This window comes from Pongo abelii, chromosome 5 (assembly GCF_028885655.2).
Source record: "Pongo abelii isolate AG06213 chromosome 5, NHGRI_mPonAbe1-v2.0_pri, whole genome shotgun sequence".
In the NCBI taxonomy this organism is placed as follows: Eukaryota; Metazoa; Chordata; class Mammalia; order Primates; family Hominidae; genus Pongo; species Pongo abelii.
In genome coordinates, this window is record NC_071990.2 from 33,554,725 (window position 1) to 33,574,878 (window position 20,154).

The window sequence follows — 20,154 nt, forward strand, 5'->3', positions numbered from 1 at the left end:
TCTGTGCCGCGTCCCCAGCAAACACACGGGTTGTCGGGAAGCCAAGTAAATGACCAATAAATATTTTAATCACTGTTAAAAAAAATAAAAACCTTGTACTTCTACGACTTACTCCCTCCTTGTCTCCACCCACTCCTCCATGAGAACCGAGTTGGGAATTTCCACGGGAAGTGGGGGGTGGCGGGGAGAGACAGGGTAGAAATAAAGAGCGCATCCTTGAGAGGGAGTAGGTTCTAGGACAAGGGTGGGGCTCAAAGGCCTTGTCTCCACGACAACACAAACACAGACTTCAGGCACAGACTACAACCACCTGACCCCTGACCCTGTGACCGCAGGATGTTCAACACGCCCCCTCTCCCTCCCTCCATGTGCACCCTACTCTGTGGAGCAGGGGCTTCAGTGTACCCATCAGAGGGAAAGGAAGGGCTTAGTTCTGGAAATACCTTGGGAGGGTGGGATTGAGTAGTAGAATGGGCGGGCGATGGTGCAACTGTGGTTCCCCTTCCAGAATATATACAAGTCCACAGAGATAAAGGAAGACAGTAAGTGTGGTGGGAGATCACCCGGGGGCCACAGCGCCCTTGCATCGTGCTCCTTATTCCCTTTCCCGAAAGCTAGCCCACCCCAGTAGCCTGCCCCTTCAGTTTGCTCCTCCACCTCCACCGAAGCCCATCTCCACCTTGTGGACGCTGGGTGGGGACCAGACACGTCTGCTGGACGGGGGCGTGGCCGCACTCGCTTCGTCGCCGCTGCCCCCGCCCGCTCCGGGAGACTCTCTCTTAGACGGCAAGGATGGCCCCGTGGGCGTCCCAGGCCCAGGTCCGGCCCCGACCCCGCCCAGGCGGTGCCGGCGCTCACAGTGTCCTCGGTGGCGCATGAAGCTGTCTCGCCACATGAACTTCTTGGCGCAGACTCCGCACTCGTAGGGCTTGAGACCTGTGTGCGTCTTCATGTGCTCAGTCAGATGGTGCTTCATCTTGAACTTTTTGTTGCACACGGGGCAGTCAAACGGCCGCAGATTGAGGTGCATGTTGACGTGCCGGTCCCGCATGCTCTTGTGGGAGAAGGCCTTCCCACAATGGCACAGAAAGATCTTATTCCCGTCCCCGCTGCCAGTCCCTCCAGGGACCCCACCAACGCTACCCGGCACACCCAGGCTCCCCACCGACGTGCCCCCCACGGTCACTGCCCCGTGTTCTGCTTGGTTCCCTGGTGGTTGGCCAGGAGCCTGTGAGGACGAGGATGAAGACGACGGGAAGACCAGGATCTGGTTGCCCTGCATGTCCAAGGGAAGGAGCGGTCGAGGAGGGTGGGAGGGGGCATAGGAAGAGGGAGTTGGCCCCCCTGAGTCATCAAGACCTGCCACAGGACCCCCACCCTCATATGGGCCAAAGTCATTGGAGGACTCACAGAAGTTGACCTGCTCCTCCCCCTTGTCTGGGGGCTCACTCAGGGTACGGACATCACTTATGCTGAGGGTAGCCTCAGGCCCTCCCCCCACTGGAACCCTGGAGCTACCCCCTAGTTCTTCATCTTCATCATCCTCACAGGTCAACACCAGATCTTCCTCCTCCTCTTCCTCCTCCAGATCTGGGTCTTGGGGAACCAGGGGTGCTGGTGCTGGGCAATTACCACCTCGCTTCACATATACCCAGTGTTTCTGTGGCATGATGCTAGGGGGTGTGTAGGTGGGTTTCCGGAGCCCAGCCCCAGGAACCACTGCCCCCCTCCCATCCCCACCATCATCGCACAGCTCATCTGCCTCCAGCAGCAGCTTTCCAGATGTGGCCCCCCCACTGCCAACAACAGGGGCTGGGAATACAGGGCCACCTCCTCGACGCTCCCCACTGCCCACTGCAGAAGCTGCAAATGCCTCTTGGGAGGAAGATGAGAAATCAGTGGACTCCCTGGGGCTGAAGTAGTTGCTGCTGCTGGGAGATTGATTCTCACTGGCCCGGCTGGAGGCATGGGAGCGTGCAGAGCCCATGGTAGCAGGGGCCACAGTGCCCCCACTCCCGGATGGCACCCCAGCACCAGGGACAGTGACAGAGGTGGCTGCAGCAGTAGTGATGGTGGTGGTAGCTGAGGCCCGGCCTTCTCGGAGTAGTTCAGTGCACTTGTCCACAATGTGCCACATTTGGAGCACAGAACCCACTGTAAGGAAGTTGACAATGTCAGCAGCAGCCATGCTGAGGCGGCCAGTGTAAGCGGAGGCTAGGACAGTCTCAAAGGCGCCTGGGTCCATGACACTGGGCAGCGAGATGGAGGTCATGCCTTTCAGTAGGACCTGATCGTGGAAGTAAGGGGAGGAGGCAGCCAGGACAGCCCGATGAGCCCGGAACTCCCGGCCCTGCACTCGGATAGACACATCGCAGAGCTGGCCCTGCAGACGCTGCTGATTGAGGGACTCCAAGAGGGCACTGGTCACCTCAGGGAAGGACACATGTACCACTGCAGCTGCTGGCAGGGGTAGTGGGGGCGGAGCCAGCGACAGCGGCAGGGGAAGTGCTGCCCCACTGGGAGACAGAGGAGATGGCTCCATGTTGTGGAGGGAGGGGATACCCCCCCAGCCACAGGAACAAAGAAAGGAGGAGGGCGGCCGGGGGGGTCTCTGGGAAGAAAAAGAGAAAAGAATAATGATAACATCTCATAACGACACAGCCCGTTACAAGTCAAAAATATGTTCACACTCATTATCTGTGTAACTCCCCACAACAGTGAGGTAGGTATTCCTCTCAACCCCATTTGACAGATGAGGAAACTGAAGCTCAGAAACATTAAGAGATTATCCAAGGTCACACAGCAAGTGGCAGCGCCAGCAAACACAGGTATCTGACAAATCCTGTGCCCTTTCCTTGGAGATTAGAGAAATAAGGTGCTCTTAGGGGCTGGAGTGGCTTCCTTCGGAATTATACCCTATTTCCCACTTACCTGAGAGCCTGACATTCCAAAATCTACCTTTTTGGTGTTTTGCACCCACTTTTTGGGAGGGGGAAGGGCAGCTCCGCTACTGAAAACCAACGCTTGCTCCATCTCCCCTCAGGCTATGCCCCCCAAGCTCTCTCACCGACCACGCCCCCTTTCGCCCCAGCTTATCTAGCCCCGCCCCTTTCCAGGCCCACCCCCCCGTGCCCCGCCCACTATCGGGCCTTTCGACCCCGCCCCTTGTCTACCTCCGCCCACAACGGACCCCGCCCCCCCCCGCTCCGCCCCAAGCGCTACCTCGGCCTCTTCTCCCACCCGGAAGGCGCCCCCCAACCTCGCGCGTCCCCGCTTACCGGGCCGCGCGCCCCCGGGCCCCCCCCGCCCCTCACTCGGCGGCCACAGCAGCAACCTGGGCCCCTCCCGCCGCCATCTTGCGCCGACTCCCTCCGCCCTCCGCCTCCGCTCCGCCTCCCGCCCCTCCGCCTTTAAAGGCACAGCCGGGCACCCCGCCCGTGCCTCTGGGCAATACTCGGCCGACTCGGCCACTTTGCCTTTAAAGAACCGTCGCCACATTCCACCTTAAAAGATCAGGTCCCCTCCTCCGCTGGGAGCTCAGGACTTGGTTCGGCCGAAGCATTTATTCCCCTTTAAAGCTATAAGCCTGCCTTTCCCCATTGGCGATGGGTCCAGGTATCGTTCCCCGGGCTCCGCCTCTGAGCTGTGACCATTAGCTGGTTGGTGGGATCTAATCGCCCTCTTCCTAGCTCCTTACAGTCCCCCTGAAGCCCCGCCCCCTTCCTCCGGGCCTGGATTGGCCAAATAACCTTGAGTCGGCCCCTCATTGGCTTTTTCACTCTTAACTGCACGAAGTGAAAAAGTAAAGTGCGTTAGGCGGCTGAAGCACTTAAAAAAAAAAAGTACAGCCTGAACGACATGGCGAAACCCTGTCTCTACAAAAAATACAAACAACAAAAACAAAAATTTGCCAGGCATGGTGGCACGCGCCTGTAGTCCCGGCTACTCGGGAGGCTGAGGCATTATCGCTTGAGACTGGGAGGTCCAGGCTGCAGTGAACTGTGATCGCACCACTACACTCTGGCCTGGGCGACACAGCGAGACAAAAAAAAAAAAAAAAAAAAAGGCCAGGCTAGAAAGGATAGATCGGGACTACCCCGGGGATATTGGGCTAACCCTGAGCAACGGGACAGCTAATGCCAACAGTAACAGTAGAAGAACAAGAAAGACAGTGATACAGTAAGAAAAGAACTTTATTGTTTATTAATGTTTCTGTGTAAAACTTAAGCTTTTTTTTTTTTTTAAAAGAAACACCACCAAAAGGGGATTAGCTTAGTCCATCCCTTCCTCAGTCATCTGCTTCCCACCTTCCTCCAAATGCTATCCCAAAACATTCTGGAGGCAGGGAGAAGGGGAGGCAGCTAATCAGAGTCTGAGAGCACGATGATCTCTTCTGGATCGCATTGTGTGGCCACACTTGTCTGCAGGGAAGTGAGAGACAAAGAGTCAAAGAGATCTGGAGTACAGGAGAAAAGAAACAGGAGGATTTAGAGGATAAAATGGGTGGGAAAAAGGAAGAGACAGGATGTGGCACATGCAATATTCAGACAGAGCAGCTGAAACAGACAATGAAAGAGAACAAATTATCAGAGGAAACATGCCCTCCCCTTCTTACCTTGTAAGTTCCAGGCCGAGGAGGTTGTGAATGGGGGGTTTGCGACAGCCGGGCTGGAGAAGGGATGCAGAGGGAGCTGGTCACCAGGCCATGGCTGGGAGAGTCCACCCTCGTGGAGGAATCAGCAACTGGGGCCAAGGAAGCCAAGGGGGAAGGTGGGCTGGGCAGGGTACATATCTTTTTCCCATTCTTCTCATGCACGGACCTTTGCCTTTCCACATAGCTAGAAACAGAAACATAAATATGTGGAGGGGTACGGGAAGACTGAGGCTGGAGGGGGCAGTCCAGTCTCTCCCAGCAGACTCAGTTCCCCAATATTCCTCTCCGAAAGTCCCCTGCAATCCCTCCTTGGCTTCCCTCTTCCTCCTCCTCTTGTTATTACCTGTTTCCTAATGGCCCTGATCCTGTTTGCTTCTTCTCCTTCCGAGATTTTTTGCAGGGGGGACCAGAATCTCCCCAGTTGTGAGGAGAGACGCCTCCATTGAAGGAAGTAGAAGAGACCATGCCTGCCCCATTCTCTAAGACAGTGGTGAAGGGCTCCTCTGATTGCTTCCTGGAAGAGGAAATGTCCGTCTCCACAGAGGAAGGGGTATCCAGGGGCAAAGCTTCAATCTCTAGCTCAAAGAGCTGAGACACAGGGCTTTCTTCCTCCAGGGTCAGCTCCTCAGGCTGTTCTCCATTGCTTTCAGCATCTATGCTGGAGGGGGCCAGGGGTTCTTCTGACAGTAACGATGGTGACACTATGCGTCCTTTGTTTTGCTGCTCCCCTGAAGACCTGCTGATCTGTTTGCCAGGTTCCAGGGTCTTTTCTTTGGAGATCTGTGGTGAGGACATGGGGCTCTTGCCTCCATCTTTACCTGGAAAAGAAGAAAAGGGGAGAGGGTAGCCTGAGAATGAGGGGGAAAAAATACTGCTGAGAGGACACTAGGAGGAGGAAGGGAAAGGTTTCAAACAGGTGGCTCATGCCTAACAAAACAGAAATGACAGGTGAGGAGAATGTTCCCTTGACGTACCTGCTGCTGCTTCTTCCTCTTCATCCTCCTCTTCATCGTCCTCCTGACCCTCCTGCATCTGTTCCAGATCCTCCTCCTCTTCAGAATCTGTGGCCTCCTCCTCTTCTTCTTCTTCTTCCTCCTCCTCCTCCTCTTCCTCATCACTCTCCTCATCTTCTTCGTCATCTGTCTCAGCTCTGGAGGCAGAAGGGCACCCCTGGGATGCCATTCCACTAGGGCCCTGGGAGACAAAGAAGTTTCTCTAAGGAATCCCTTGCCCCAGAGGGTTTGGTTCTTGCATTCCTTCTCATGCTCCCCCATCAATCAACCTGGACTCCCTGGTGGCCAATGCAGGGGAAGGACAATGTCTCTCTGAAGGCTGTACCCCATCCACACCTCACCAGAATCCAAGGAGGCTTCGGGGGTGTCTGCAGAGTGGGAAGAGGTGCCTTGGAGCCGAGCTCTTCTCTTTTTTCTCTCACCCTCCTCACTTTTGTCTTGCAACATTGCATATTTGGAGATGACCTCATCCAGCCGACTCATGGCCAAACTCCGGTTTTCCCGAAGGCGCCGGGCCAACACAGGATCTGATAGTGCAGGGTCAATGCCTACGTGGGAAGACATAAAGTCAGAGCACTCAGCCCTTGAAGGGACTAGAAAAGTACAAACTCTAGAAAGGACTAGAGAGATGCCCCATCTGCCTAATACCTGACATATAAGGGTCACTGAGAGGCATCCCACCAACCCCCTACCTGGCCTATAGTCATCTGTGAGGTGGCAGCCAAAGTTGTAGATGAGATCGAGGTGACGTCGCTCTTGTAACCTGATGCCCACATCTCGGAAGGCATCCTGAGCCATGAGCTGGAGCTGCTGTCTGGGGAGGCCAAGGCTGTGTCGGGCAGCTGCCTTCTCTACAGCCCGAAGCACATCCCCATAGTCAGGGAAGGTATCAGGCCCTGGCTTGTTGATGAGCCGCTCAATGCGCCTGTTAACCTCTGGGTAGCGGGTGCCACGGTAGGGGATGCGCTGCTCTATGACACGGCCGGTCAGTGAAGAGCAGTCTTTCAGCTCACATAGTCGCCCAAAGAGGCGGATCAGCTTACGCTTCAACCGTGCCTCCTGCAGGTACGCGGAGTCTGGGTCATCCAATTCTGAGAGATCCAACTCCTTTTCCTGCAGCCGCCGGATCTCTGCCACATAGAGCGCCAGCAGCTGCTCCAAGCGCTGGATCTGCCGCCGGGAACCACGGGTCCTTGGAGCCTGAGAGGCAGTGTTTTCAGCATTTGTGGGGTCCAAGGAGAGGTGTGTGGGAGGGTTATTCCCAGAGGGCTCATTGGAGGTGGTGGCGGCAGGGGCCAAATTCAGCTTCTTTTTGGCTGAGTGGGCCTTGAGAACGGTGCAGAGCTCATTGATGTAGACATAGAGCTTAGCTGGCCGGCTCCGGGCCCGAGATAGGACCCTAGAGAGGATGTTGCAGAACTCCGCCGAGGCCAAAAACAGAGAGTGGGCACGTTGCTGCCGGTTAGAGAGGAATGGGACCACCTCAGGGTGGTCTGCTGTCTGCATCTTACAAAGTTCAAGGAACTAGAAGGTTCAGGGGAAGAAGAAAGGGGAAGAGAGACAAGGGAGGGGGTTGAGAGAAAGGGGAGGTGGGGTTAGTGGGAAAGAAAGGACAGGAGAACCAGTCAGCCATCCCCCTCCCTGGGGTACAACAATCTTCCCCACTAAAGCTCACCTCTTCGAACAGCTTCTCATTCTCCAGCTTGTAGCATTTCTTGCCGCCCGAACTACTGCTTCCTCTGGCCCCATGAGGCTCAGAGGAGCTAGGGGCTTCTGCCCCAGGTGAGGCCGCATTGGGGAGTGGGTGGGAGGGCCCTGGCTGAGCAGCTGCTTCATCTTCGTCATCATCATCCAGCACGATGATGCTGTTAGCGGTGGCCATAGGGGATCAAATCCCCCGGAGGGAGGAAGTGGTGGGGATTTCAGAATTCCTGCTGGAAGGGGATGGGGCCTCAGAATGAGCCCCTCCAGCATAGCCCCATCCCTTCACCTCACACATTTTCTGAACTCCTTGGGTTTCAGTAACATCCAGCCCTGACCAACACTGTCTTCACCACCTGATTTCAATAACCATTAGTTCTATATGCTTTTCGGGCCCTTCAAGTGGTGTCGGGGGGGGCAAACCACCCCCACACCTTAAGTTGCCACCTTCTGCTCCACCCCTCACGTCGATTTCCGGTCTTTCTGTTGCATTTCTCCCCTATTTCTCAGAGTTGGCAAGTTGATTCTTCCACCCTGCACCCCAAATCGTCCTGACACCCCCTTGCATAGATAACACACTCCTGTGGGGGCCACCTCATGTGTTTGCCCCCTCTGCCCTCAAATAAGTCAACCCCACACCCACCCTATCCTGAATGATCACCCCAACTCCTAGACTCTCTGAGGTGAAAGAGGTTCCCTCCCAACAGTCCGTTCTCTTTTCTTCTCCTTGAATTATCTCCATAATTCACCCTCCGATGAGTCTCCTCAAACTAGGGCTTTAGGTTGAAGATATTTTACCCAAGTCCCCTCCCTTTCACCCCACCCTAATTTTCCCCATTCTCTCGGTGACCCGTAACTGATCAAAAGTCCCCCCGCACCGCGCTACGCTCTCGCGATTCCTCTTAGATCCCAACCGTGGGTCCGGCCGGTCCGGTAGATGCGCTTCCCGCCAAATCCCCCTCCCCCAGTTCAGCCCCCGGCCGCTCCACTCCCTTTCAGGGACAGGAAGGTACCACAGCTTTCCCCTCAGACTCAGCGCCCAGCTCTCCCCAATACCGCTCCCTCTATATCCCCGCCCCCGCTTCTGATCCCCGCACCGTCCGGCCCCCACCTCAGAAACCGTCTCTCCAGGCGACCCTCGCCGCAGATCTCAGAACCTCGCATGGTTCCCTCCGCCTTCCTTCCCACTCCCACCGCAGGCCCCACTACGGACCGGAAGTCATAGAGTTTCCGCCTGCATGCAACTAAGCGCCGCCATATTGTCGTACGGAACACAGGCTTCCTGTGGCCGGAAGTGGCAGTAGGCCCGCCCCGCGAACACCTCCATTGCGGCCTACATAGTCAGCGGTCTCTTCCAGGTCGGAGTTTGTCTCCCCGAACCCAGGCGTCCCAAAGCAGCTGGGGGCCGCCATTTTGCCGTACGGCGCTGGCTACGCCCGGACTCCGGTGCGCAGCCAGTGGAGCTCTTTTCACCCGGTGCTTCTACGACTCCGCCAATCAGAAACTTCCTGCCTGGGGCCCAACCGCCGGCGAGTAGCGCGTGGGGAAGACCGAGCCTCCTTTCCAAAGAGGGGCAGGGGAACCGAACAAGGTGGATTAGGAATTGGGCTTTCCAAAGCTGCGCAGAGTTTCAGGGAAGGGCGGAAGTCTCTTAAAAGGGAAGTAAAACCTTTTCCTTCAGTTGGGCTATTGGCAAGCTATCTGGCCCTGCTTTCCTGTCCCCGAGGTTCCCATTTCCACGGCTTATTCGGCGGACCCAGCCCCTTCCCCTGCAAGGGCGGCGCGCTCCTTGCCGCTGTCCAGCAGCTGCTTCCACTGCCAGGTGCTGCGTCCCGCGATCGTTATAACACATGCGTACAAATGAGCACAACGCGCCATAAAAGTGTTGTTATTATTATTACTATTGTTGCTGATTTGCTTTTCAAGCTTCACCACAGAACTAATGACCAGCCAGACCGTTGGGACCTGAATGGTTCTTCTCCAGAGGGGGTCCTCGAAGGGCCGCCTGTGCTGACCAGGAGGCCGTGCTTTGTCGTGGGAGGCCTAGGGTCTGCGGATGGGCGATGATGGGGTGGGGCTTGGAGGAGAGTTTGTTCAAATTGCCGCTGCGAGGGCTGCTGTGAGGCGAAATGAGGCTCATAAAATACCTTGGGTCTCCTCCTCCTCTTCGGGGAGAGGGGAAAAAAGAATGAAGGATGAAGAAACAGATTTGATACCCACCTCGTTGAGTTTAGGGAGGCTGGAGGGACGCGTGGAGGAAAGGCTGGGTCCAGAGGTGAGCTTATGAGGAAACCAGAAAGATTAACAGGGTCCCAATCGCTAAGATTCCCATTTCCACAAGTGGTGGGCATCTTGCCACTTAACTAGGGTCACAGAGCTTATTAGATCCCTAACGCTGAGTCCTAGAATCGCAAACACCCGTCCGTTGAACAATCTCACATCACTTCTCTCCAGTCGTCAAAGTCTACAGCTTTCAAAATGGGGAACATAAAAACTCTCCGCGGGGACTGGAACTTGGAGATGTAAGGGATTTAATTTCAAGAACCTCAACTTTCCCAAAATTGGTCTTCCTAAGGAAACACCTGCAGTACAGGTTATCATTCTTCACTTCTCCTTTTACAATAGAGTCACCCTCTTAAGAAAAAAAAAGGAATAGTTCTCTTTTTTTCCCCTCCCTCCTCAAAAGTATACTTCCCAACCATGAAATCTCCTGGGGTAATCTTACCTGTTTAAAATAAAGGAAAATATACCCTGTTTCTTTCACCAAGGCACCATGAATACCACCTTTTCTTTTTTTTTTCCCCCTTTCTTTTGTCTTTTTTTTTTTTTAAAGGCAGGGTCGGCCGGGCGCGATGGTTCACGCCTGTAATCCCAGCACTTTGGGGGTCCGAGGCGGGCGTATCATGGGGTCAAGAGATCGAGACCATCCTGGCCAACATGGTGAAACCCCGTCTCTACTAAAAATACAAAAAAATTAGCTGGGCGTGGTGGCAGGTGCCTGTAGTCCCAGCTACTCAGGAGGCTGAAGCAGGAGAACCGCTCGAATCCGGGAGGCGGAGGTTGCAGTGAGCCGAGATCGCGTCATTGCACTCCAGCCTGGGCGTCAGAGCGAGATTATCTCAAAAAAAAAGAAAAAAAAAGAAAAGAAAAGAAAAAAGAAAAAAAGGCTCTTGTTCTATCACCAGGGCTGGAATGCGGTAGTACGATCATAGCTCACTGTAACCTCAAATTCCTGGGCTCAAGCCATCCTCCCACCTCAAGTAGCTAGGACTACAGGCGCACACCACCTCACCCGGCTAATTTTTTTTAAAAAAGTTTTTCGTAGAGGCTGGGCGCGGTGGCTCATGCCTGTAATCCCAGAACTGTGGGAAGCCGAGGCGGGCGGATCACCTGAGGTCAGAAGTTTGAGACCAGCCTGGCCAACATGGTGAAACCCCGTCTCTACTAAAAATACAAAAATTAGCTGGGCTTGGTGGCATGCGCCTGTAGTCCCAGCTACTCAGGAGGCTGAGGCAGGAGAATCGCTTGAACCTGGGAGGCGGAGGTTGCAGTGAGCTGAGATCAGCCAGTGCACTCTAGCCTGGCGACAGAGAAAGACTCCGTCTCAAAAAAAAAAAAAGGTTTTTTGTAGCGACAGGGTCTCACTATGTTGCCCAGACGGATCTTGAGCTCCTTGCCTCAAGCAATCTTCCCACCTCAGCGTCTCAAAGTGCTGGGATTATGGGCGTGAACCGCCACTCCCAGACTACTATCTTGTTAAATATTTCTTTTTAACAATTATAAAAATGTTTACGATAGGCCAGGCGCGGTGGCTCACGCCTGTAATCCCAGCACTTTGGGAGGCCGAGGCGGGAGGATCACGAGGGCAGGAAATCGAGACCACGCTGGCTAACAGGGTGAAACCCTGTCTCTACTAAAAATACAAAAAAAAAAAAAAAAAAAAGTTAGCTGGAGGGGTGGTGGTGGGCGCCTCTTAGACCCAGCTACTCGGGAGGCTGAGGCAGGAGAATGGCGTGAACCCGGGAGGCGGAGCTTGCAGTGAGACGAGATCGCACCACTGCACTCCAGCCTGGGCGACAGAGCGAGACTCCGTCTTAAAAAAAAATAATAAAAAAAGTGTACCATCACATGTTTATAAGAACATTCTGTTCTTATAATAATTGTAACAGTAACTCCTCCAGAATAATTTTTAACAACTAGAGTCTTACAATCACAAGAAAGATATTTTTCATCTCAATTAATATATATGTATATGCAGGAAGATGTAAAAGATTGGTCAATAAAGGACTTTCAAGTATAAAAGCATAAACTTTGTGGGGAAGTGGAGTAGTAGTAGGAGCTCAAGGAGAAAAGAGGTGATGAAAGAAAAAAAGGAATGATTCCCAAATGGTAAGAACTAATTTATACTTTTTTTTTTGAGATGGAGTCTTGCTCTGTCACCCAGGCTGGAGTTCAATGGCACAATCTCGGCTCACTGCAACCTCCCACTCCCGGGTTTAAGTGATTCTCCTGCCTCAACCTCCTGAGCAGCTGGGATTACAGGCACACAACACCATGCCCAGCTAATTTTTTGATTTTTTTTTTTTTTTTTGGGGGGGTAGAGATGGGTTTTCAGCATGTTGGCCAGGCTGGTCTCGAACTCCTGACCTTGTGATCCACCCAACTCGACCTCCCAAAGTGCTGGGATTACAGGTGTGAAGCACCGTGCCCGGCCATCACTATGATATTTCAATTCCACTGGACAATAAATGGTGATCTAATTGTTTTATTTTAAAATGTGGGGCCAGGCATGGTGACTCACACCTGTAATCCTACCACTTTGGGAGGCCGAGGCAGGCAGATCACTTGAGGTCAGGAGTTCGAGACCAACCTGACCAACATGAGGAAACCTCGTCTCTACTAGAGATACAAAAAATAGCCAGGCGTGGTCGTGGGCGCCTGTAATCCCAGCTATTTGGGAGCTGAGGCAGGAGAATCCCTTGAATTTGGGAGGCGAAGGTTGCAGTGAGCCAAGATCACGCCACTGCACTCCAGCCTGGGTGATAGAGCAAGACTCTGTCTCAAAAAATAAAAAAATAGGCCGAGCGTGGTGGCTCAAACCTGTAATCCCAGCACTTTGGGAGGCCGAGGCGGACAGATCACCTGAGGTCAGGAGTTCGAGACCAGCCTGGCCAACATGATGAAACCCCGTCTCTAGTAAAATTACAAAAAAATTAGCTGGGTGTAGTGGCAGGCGCCTGTAGTCCCAGCTACTTGGGAGGCTGAGGCAGGAGAATCGCTTGAACTCGGGAGGCAGAGGTTGCCGGGAGCTAAGATCGCACCACTACACTCCAGCCTGGGTGACACAGAGAGACTCTGTCTCAAAAAAATAAATAAATAGGCCAGGTGTGGTGGCTCATGCTGTAATTCCAGAACTTTGGGAGGCCGAGGCGGGCAGATCACAAGGTCTAGGAGTTCGAGACCAGCCTGGCCAATATGGTGACACCCCGTCTGTACTAAAAATACAAAAATTAGCCGGGCGTGGTGGTTCGCGCCTTTAGTCCCAGCTACTTGGGAAGCTGAGGCAGAAGAATCGCTTGAACCCAGGAGGCAGAGGTTTCAGTGAGCCGAGATGGTGCCACTGCACTCCAGCCTGGGTGACAGAGCAAGACTCTGTCTCAAAAAATAAATAAATAAATAAATAAAATAAAATGTGGCCAGCTGTGGTTCACCGCCTATAATCCCAGCACTTTGGGAAGTTGAGGTGGGTGGATTGCTTGATCTCAGGAGTACAGACCAGCCTAGGCAACATAGTGAGACCTCATCTCAATAAATCAATAAATAGGCTGGGCACAGTGGCTCACGCCTGTAATCCCAACACTTTGGGAGGCTGAGATGGGCGGATCACTTGAGGTCAGGAGTTCCAGACCAGCCTTGCCAACATGGTGAAACCCCGTCTCTACTAAAAATACAAAAATTAGCTGGGCGTGGTGGCACACACCTGTAGTCCCAGCTATCTGGGGGCCTGAGGCAGGAGAATCGCTAGAATCTGGGAAGCGGAGGCTGCAGTGAGCAGAGATCACTGCCACTGCACTCCAGCCTGGGCAACAGAAGGAGACTCTGTCTCAAAAAAAAAACAAAAACAAAAAAAAACAGTTCAAGACCAGCGTGGCCAACATGGTGAAATCCCCATCTCTACTAAAAATATAAAAATTAGTCAGGCGTGCTGGCGCACACCTGTGGTCCCAGCTACTCAGGAAGCTGTGGCAGGAGAATTGCTTGAACCCCAGAGGCAGAGGTTGCAGTGAGCCGAGATTGCGCCACTGCACTGCAGCCTGGGCGACAGAGCAAGACTCCATCTCAAAAAAAATAAAAATTAAAAAATAAATAAAATGTGAATATTTTCAATATGCCAGAATTACATCCTTGAAACAATTTTTATTTATTTATTTTTATTTTTATTTATTATTTATTTTTGGAAGGAGTCTCACTCTGTCACCCAGGCCGGAGTGCAATGGTGTGATCTTGGCTCACTGCAACTGCCTCCTGAGTTCAAGCAATTTTTGCCAGACTGGTCTTGAACTCCTGACCTTAGGTGATCCCCCTGCCTTGGCCTCCCAAAGTTCTGGGATTACAGGCATAAGCCACTGTGCCCGGCCACAATTTTAATTTATGATGAAAATTTTTAGATACCTACTTAAAGATATATGAAGGAGTATATACTTCTTCAAAATTATTTCCCTGAGTATAGGTGCAGAATTTAAGACTGCTGCCCTGGCCGGGCACAGTGGCTCACGCCTGTAATCCCAGCGCTTTGGGAGGCCAAGGCGGGCAGATACCTGAGGTCGGAGTTCGAGACCTGCCTGACTAACATGGAGAAACCTTTTCTCTACTAAAAATACAAAATTAGCAGGGTGCGGTGGCGCATGCCTGTAATCCCAGCTACTCAGGAGGCTGAGGCAGGAGAATCCCTTGAACCCTGGAGGCAGAGGTTGCAGTGAGCCAAGATTGCGCCATTGCATTCCAGCCTAGGTAACAAGAGCAAAACTCCATCTCAAAAAAAAAAAAAAAAAAAAAAGACTGCTGCCCTAAGCTATCCAAGCATCTCCTCCATAGCCCCCAACACTCCCATTTCCCTCCTGTCTCCCCTCTCACCTCCTCGGTGGGGAAAGAAGATGTTTATAGGAAAGGTGGTCACAATTCCAGCTCCTCCTCCTTCTGAGGTGTCCCCAGGAGCCAGTCCCCTAACTTTGCCCATGGTAGTGACCACAGCAGCTTATAAGCAGCCTCCAGCATCAGCAGTGTCACGAACAGGGCCAGGAAGATAAAGAAAGCCTTGTCCAAGGCACGTCGCACGGGACCCCTGGGAGGAGAGGGACCCTGGGCAAATGCCAGGAACACATCCCCCTCGTCCACATTACCTTCCTCTGCCATCCTGACTCACAGTCAGACAGCTGGCTGGATCAGGGGGCTGGGATGAAAGGCCTTGCTCAGCACTGCCAGGATTAAGGGGCATGGCCGTGGCAAGTCCTGCACCTGCCAGTCCTGACCTTAATTCCCACACCTAAGAGAAAAGAGAGAGGACCCTGTGAGCCTTCAGATCAATTATTTAAACATCCAGTGTGATGTGAAAGGTCTGGACTAAATGATCCATGAACTCTATTCAGCTTTTTCATAGTATAATTCTGTGATTTGGAAACTGAAGGCCCAACATGGAGGCATAAGCTAGAACTGCCTGTCACTCTGGGTCTCAAGTCTCAAAGGCTCAAGGCTCAAAACCTTGGGCCCCGACTGATAGCGAGTGAGGAAATGGACCTACAATGCATCTGTGAGCGATGGTCAGTCAAGGATCTAAAGCCCCTTCTGGCTGGATGGTAGGGGGTGAGATGGTCTATCCTAACCAAGGCGGGTGGGAACAAGCAGAGGAGACTTGAGTTCTCACAGGAGTAGTTCTCCCCACTGGGTCTGCAGGCAGCTAAGTTTGAGATGGTATAACCCAGAGCACTCTCTTCCTAACTTTTGGTCTCTGCAGTACCAAGGGAGGATTATCATTGACTGCATGAGCCCAAGGGGAGGCTTATAAAAAGACAAAGACGGTGATGGATCAGCAGGGCAAGGGTATGTGATTGGGACTTGGCTGTTGGGTTGGGGTTATTTTACTTTATTTTACTTATTTATTTACAGACGTAGTCTCACTCTGTCTCCCAGGCTGGAGTGCAGTGGCATGATTTCAGGTCACTGCAACCTCTGTCTCCTGGGTTCAAGCAATTCTCCTTCCTCAACCTCCCAAGTAGCTGGGACTATAGGCATGTGCCACCAAGTCTGGCTATTTTTTTTGTATTTTTAGTAGAGACAGGGTTTCACCATGTTGGTCAAGCTGGTCTGGAACTCCTGACCTCAAATGATCCGCCCACCTTGGCCTCCCAAAGTGCTGAGATTACAGGTGTGAGCCACTGCACCTAGCCAGGGTAATTTTAAAGAAGAGTGAAGTTTTGCCATCGATGGTCCAGGTCTCAGAGGCTACCAGTGGAGGATGTGGTTGAGGAGGTTGTAGGAGCAAGGATTGAAGAGCTTTTCTTTTCTTTCTTTTTTTTTTTTGATTGATTGAAGACCTTTTCTTAGGCCAGGCGTGGTGGCTCACGCCTGTAATCCCAGCACTTTGGGAGCCCGAGGCGGATGGATCAATTGAGGTCAGAAGATCAAGACCAGCCTGGCCAACATGGTGAAACCCTGTCTCTACTTAAAATACAAAAATTATCCGGGAGTGGTGGCGCATGCCTGTAATCCCAGCTACTCGGGAAGCTGATGCAGGAGAATCTCTTGAAACTGGGAGGCAGAGGTTGCCATGAGCTAAGATCGTGCCACTGCAACTGCACTCCAACCTGGGTGACAGAGTGAGACTCCGTCTCAAAAAAATAAAAATAAAAAAAGAAGATGTTTTATTGACCCTGTTCCCCAGGCATTGGCCTGAAGGTTGGGTAAGGAAATTGAAGCCCATCTGGAGACAAGGGATTCCCCCAAGTGAGGCTGAGGGAGGGGAGGGGGAACGGTGGAGGAAGCAGTGTGTATAGTAGTGAACCTTATACTGGGAACCTTTGGAGCCTCCTACCTAAACTATTTCATTTTCATTTTCACCTCAATAGGAAGATCTTGTTCCTTTTTTTTTTTTTTTTTAAACCGGATCTTTTTTTCTTTTTTTTTGAGATGGAGTCTTGCCCTGTCGCCCAGGCTGGGGTGCAATGGCACGATCTCGGCTCACTGCAACCTCCACCTCCCGGGTTCAAACAATTCTCCTGCCTCAGCCTCCCAAGTAGCTGGAATTACAGGCACGTGCCACCACACCTGGCTAATTTTTTGTACCTTTAGTAGAGACGGGGTTTCACAATGTAGGCCAGGCTGGTCTCGAACTCCTGACCTCGTGATCCACCCACCTCGGCCTCCCAAAGTGCTGGGATTACAGGCGTGAGCCACCGCACCCGGGCTACAGGATCTTGCTCTGTCACCCAGGCTGGAGTGTAGTGGCTCAAACATGGCCCACTGCAGCCTTAATCTCCCTAGCTCAAGCAATCCTCTCATCTTAGCCTCCTGAGTAGTTGGGACCACAGGTGTGTGTCACCATTCCTGGCTCATGTTTGAATTTTGTAGAGACAGGGTCTTGCTATGTTACCTAGGCTGGTTTTTAACTCCTGAGCTTAAACAATCCTTCCACCTCAGCCTCCCATCATTCTGGAATTACAGGCATAAGCCACCATGCCTGACTAAGAATACCTTCTTTACTTGGGAAGTCAGGTCACCCCCAAAAGAGCAGAAATGATGTTATAATGTTGTTGCGAGGGCTGGGCGCAGTGGCTCACGCCTGTAATCCCAGCACTTTGGGAGGCCGAGGTGGGCGGATCACAAGGTCAGGAGATCGAGGTCATCCTGGCAAACACGGTGAAACCCCATCTCTACTAAAAATACAAAAAATTAGGCCAGGCGCGGTGGCTCACGCCTGTAATCCCAGCACTTTGGGAGGCCAAGGTGGGCAGATCACCAGGTCAGGAGATCAAGACTATCCTGGCTAACACGGTGAAACTTCATCTCTACTAAAAATACAAAAAATTAGCCAGGTGTGGTGGCAGGTGCCTGTAGTCCCAGCCACTCGGGAGGCTGAGGCAGGAGAATCGCTTGAACCCAGGAGGCAGAGCTTGCAGTGAGCCAAGATCGTGCCACTGCACTCCAGACTGGGCGATAGAGCGAGACTCCGTCTCAAAAAAAAAAACAACAAAAAACAAAAAATTAGCTGGCTGTGGTGGTGGGAGCCTGTAGTCCCAACTACTCAGGAGGCTGAGGCAGGAGAATGGCGTGAAACCCAGAGGCGGAGCTTGCAGTGAGCAGAGATTGCTCCACTGCATTCCAGCCTGGGCGACAGAGCGAGACTCTGTCTCAAAAAAAAATGTTGTTTCAAGTCATGCCGCATTGTCTTTTGCTGCAGCTGCAAAGGAGTCTCAAAAAAGTGAAAAAACCCTGGACTAGAATTTAAACTGATCATTTAGTTGTGTGAAGCTGTGGACAAGTCACATGACCTTTCTTTAGTGTTTTGTTTTGTTTTTTAATAAAATCAGAAAAAGCTCTTGCCTTCCAGAATTATTCTGAGATAAATGAAATAAAGGTTTTTTGATGTTGTGGGTTTTTTGTAAATTATAAAGCACTATGTAAATGTAACATATTAATCTCTGATACCCTCACTTACGTCCCAGGCAAGTGTGCAATAAGGCCACACAAACACCTTTATTGTCTCTTTACATGGTAGGTTCAACACCAATATCTTGTGTAATAAATAAACCTAGCATCTTTTAGAATTTTTTAAATTTTGAAACAATTTTCAGCTTACAGAAAAATTTAAGAACAATTCCAAGAACTTCGGCATATACCTCTTTCACTCAGATTTTCCATTTGTCAACACTTGGCTGTATTTGTTCCATCTCGCTCTCAATCCCAGTATAACCATGTGTTACAGGTTGAATTGTGTCTCCTAAAAATTCATATGTTGTGCAGCCATAAAAATGAACAAGGGCTGGGCTCGGCGCAGTGTCTCATGCCTGTAATCCCAGCACTTTGGGAGGCCGAGGCGGGCGGATCACAAGTTCAAGAGATCGAGACCATCCTGGTTAACACGCTGAAAGCCCGTCTCTACTAAAAATACAAAAAATTAGCCGGGTGTGGTGGTGGGCGCCTGTAGTCCCAGCTACTCAGGAGGCTAAGGCAGGGGAGTGGCTTGAACCCGGGAGGCGGAGGTTGTGGAGAGCTGAGATTGCACCACTGCACTCCAGCCTGGCAACAGAGCGAGTTGTTGCCAAAAAAAGAAAGAAAGAAAGAAAAAGATCAGGCCAGGCGTGGTGGCTTATGCCTGTAATCCCAGAACTTTGAGAGGCCAAGGTGGGTGGATCACAAGGTCAGGAGTTCGAGACTAGCCTGGCCAACATGGCAAAAACCCATATCTACTAAAAATACAAAAATTAGCTGGGCATGGTGGCAGGCCCCTATAATTCCAGCTAGCGACATGGGAGGCTGAGGCAGGAGAATCACTTGAACCCAGGGGGCCGAGGTTGCAGTGAGCTGTGATCTCACCATTGCACTCCAGCCCCAGTGACAGTACAAGACTCCTCTCAAAAAAAATAAAAATAAAAATAAAAAGGTGAAGAATTCATTTCTTCGCATGTTCTCACAAGTGATGATGAGAATACATGGACACATGGTGGGGAACAACACAACTGGGTCCTGTCTGGGGGAGTGGGGGAAGGAAGGGCACCAGGAAGAATAGCTAATGGATGCTGGGCTTAATACCTGGGTGATGGGATGATCTGTGCAGCAAACCACCATTGCACACGTTTACCTATGTAACAAACCTACACATCCCACACATGTACCCCTGAACTTAAAATAAAAGTCGAAGGAAAAAAATAAAATTTATATATTGAAGTCCTAACTCCCAGTTCCTCAGAATGTAACCTTATTTGGAAATAAGGTTGTTGCATATGTAATTGGTTCAATGAGGTCATACTGGAGTTGAGTGGGCCTCTCACCCCCTTAATTAAAAAGGGAAGTTTGGACATAGGCTTGTAGATAGAGAGGATGACATGTGACCATGAAGGCAGAGATCAGGTTGATATGTCAAAGATTGCCAGCAGGCCAGGCGCCATGGCTCATGCCTGTAATCCCAGCACTTTGGGAGGCCGAGGCAGGTGGATCACCTGAGGTCAGGAGTTCGAGACCAGTCTGGCCAACATAGTGAAATCCCATCTCTACTAAAAATACAAAAAATTGGCCGAGCACAATGGCTCACACCTGTAATCCCAGCACTTTGGGAGGCTGAGGCGGGCAGATCACGAGGTCAGGAAGTCGAGACCAGCCTGGTCAACATGGTGAAACCCTGCCTCTACTAAAAATACAAAAATTAGCAGGGCGTGGTCATGGGCGCCTGTAATTCCAGCTATTCAGGAGGCAGGAGAATTGCTTGAACCTGGAGGCGGAGGTTGCAGTGAGCCGAGATCGTGCCACTGCACTCCAGCCTGGGCGACAGAGCGAGACTCTGTTTCAGAAAAAAAAGAAAAAAAATACAAAAAGTTAGCTGGGAGTGGTGGTGGGCGCCTGTAATGCCAGCTACTCAGTCGGGAGGCTGAGGCAGGAAAATTGCTTGAATCTGGGAGGCGGAGGTTGCACTGAGCCGAGATCTCGCCATTGCACTCCAGCCTGGGTGACAGAGCAAGATTCTGTCTCAAAACACACACACACACACACACACACACACACACACACACACACACA

At 51.8% G+C, this 20,154-nt stretch overlaps 3 protein-coding genes across 7 annotated transcripts; all 3 read right to left on the reverse strand.

The window, feature by feature from the left end:
- Positions 1-30: 30 nt before the first annotated feature.
- On the reverse strand, positions 31-3,714 carry ZBTB22 (zinc finger and BTB domain containing 22). Of its 2 annotated transcripts, none has more exons than XM_024248372.3 (2): positions 3,504-3,714; positions 31-2,611 (listed from the first exon to the last, which is right to left on the reverse strand). In XM_024248372.3, exon 2 carries the CDS (start codon positions 2,540-2,542, stop codon positions 641-643), a length of 1,902 nt encoding a protein of 633 aa, XP_024104140.3. In that variant the 5' UTR covers positions 2,543-2,611; positions 3,504-3,714; the 3' UTR covers positions 31-640. The 2 variants fall into 2 exon arrangements, with proteins under 2 accessions (XP_024104140.3, XP_024104139.3); XM_024248371.3 differs by lacking the exon at positions 3,504-3,714 and adding an exon at positions 3,279-3,370.
- Positions 3,715-4,175: 461 nt separating this feature from the next.
- On the reverse strand, positions 4,176-8,940 carry DAXX (death domain associated protein). Of its 4 annotated transcripts, none has more exons than XM_009240790.4 (8): positions 8,480-8,940; positions 7,343-7,598; positions 6,360-7,191; positions 6,004-6,215; positions 5,629-5,848; positions 4,998-5,472; positions 4,616-4,838; positions 4,176-4,421 (listed from the first exon to the last, which is right to left on the reverse strand). In XM_009240790.4, exons 2-8 carry the CDS (start codon positions 7,547-7,549, stop codon positions 4,362-4,364), a joined length of 2,229 nt encoding a protein of 742 aa, XP_009239065.2. In that variant the 5' UTR covers positions 7,550-7,598; positions 8,480-8,940; the 3' UTR covers positions 4,176-4,361. The 4 variants fall into 4 exon arrangements, with proteins under 4 accessions (XP_009239065.2, XP_063581278.1, XP_002809204.2 ...); XM_063725208.1 differs by having other exon boundaries at positions 6,360-6,867; positions 7,343-7,601; XM_002809158.5 differs by having other exon boundaries at positions 7,343-7,601.
- A 5,601-nt stretch (positions 8,941-14,541) lies between these two features.
- On the reverse strand, positions 14,542-14,781 carry SMIM40 (small integral membrane protein 40). Its single transcript, XM_054557390.2, has one exon. It carries the CDS (start codon positions 14,779-14,781, stop codon positions 14,542-14,544), a length of 240 nt encoding a protein of 79 aa, XP_054413365.1.
- Between the last annotated feature and the right edge of the window lie 5,373 nt (positions 14,782-20,154).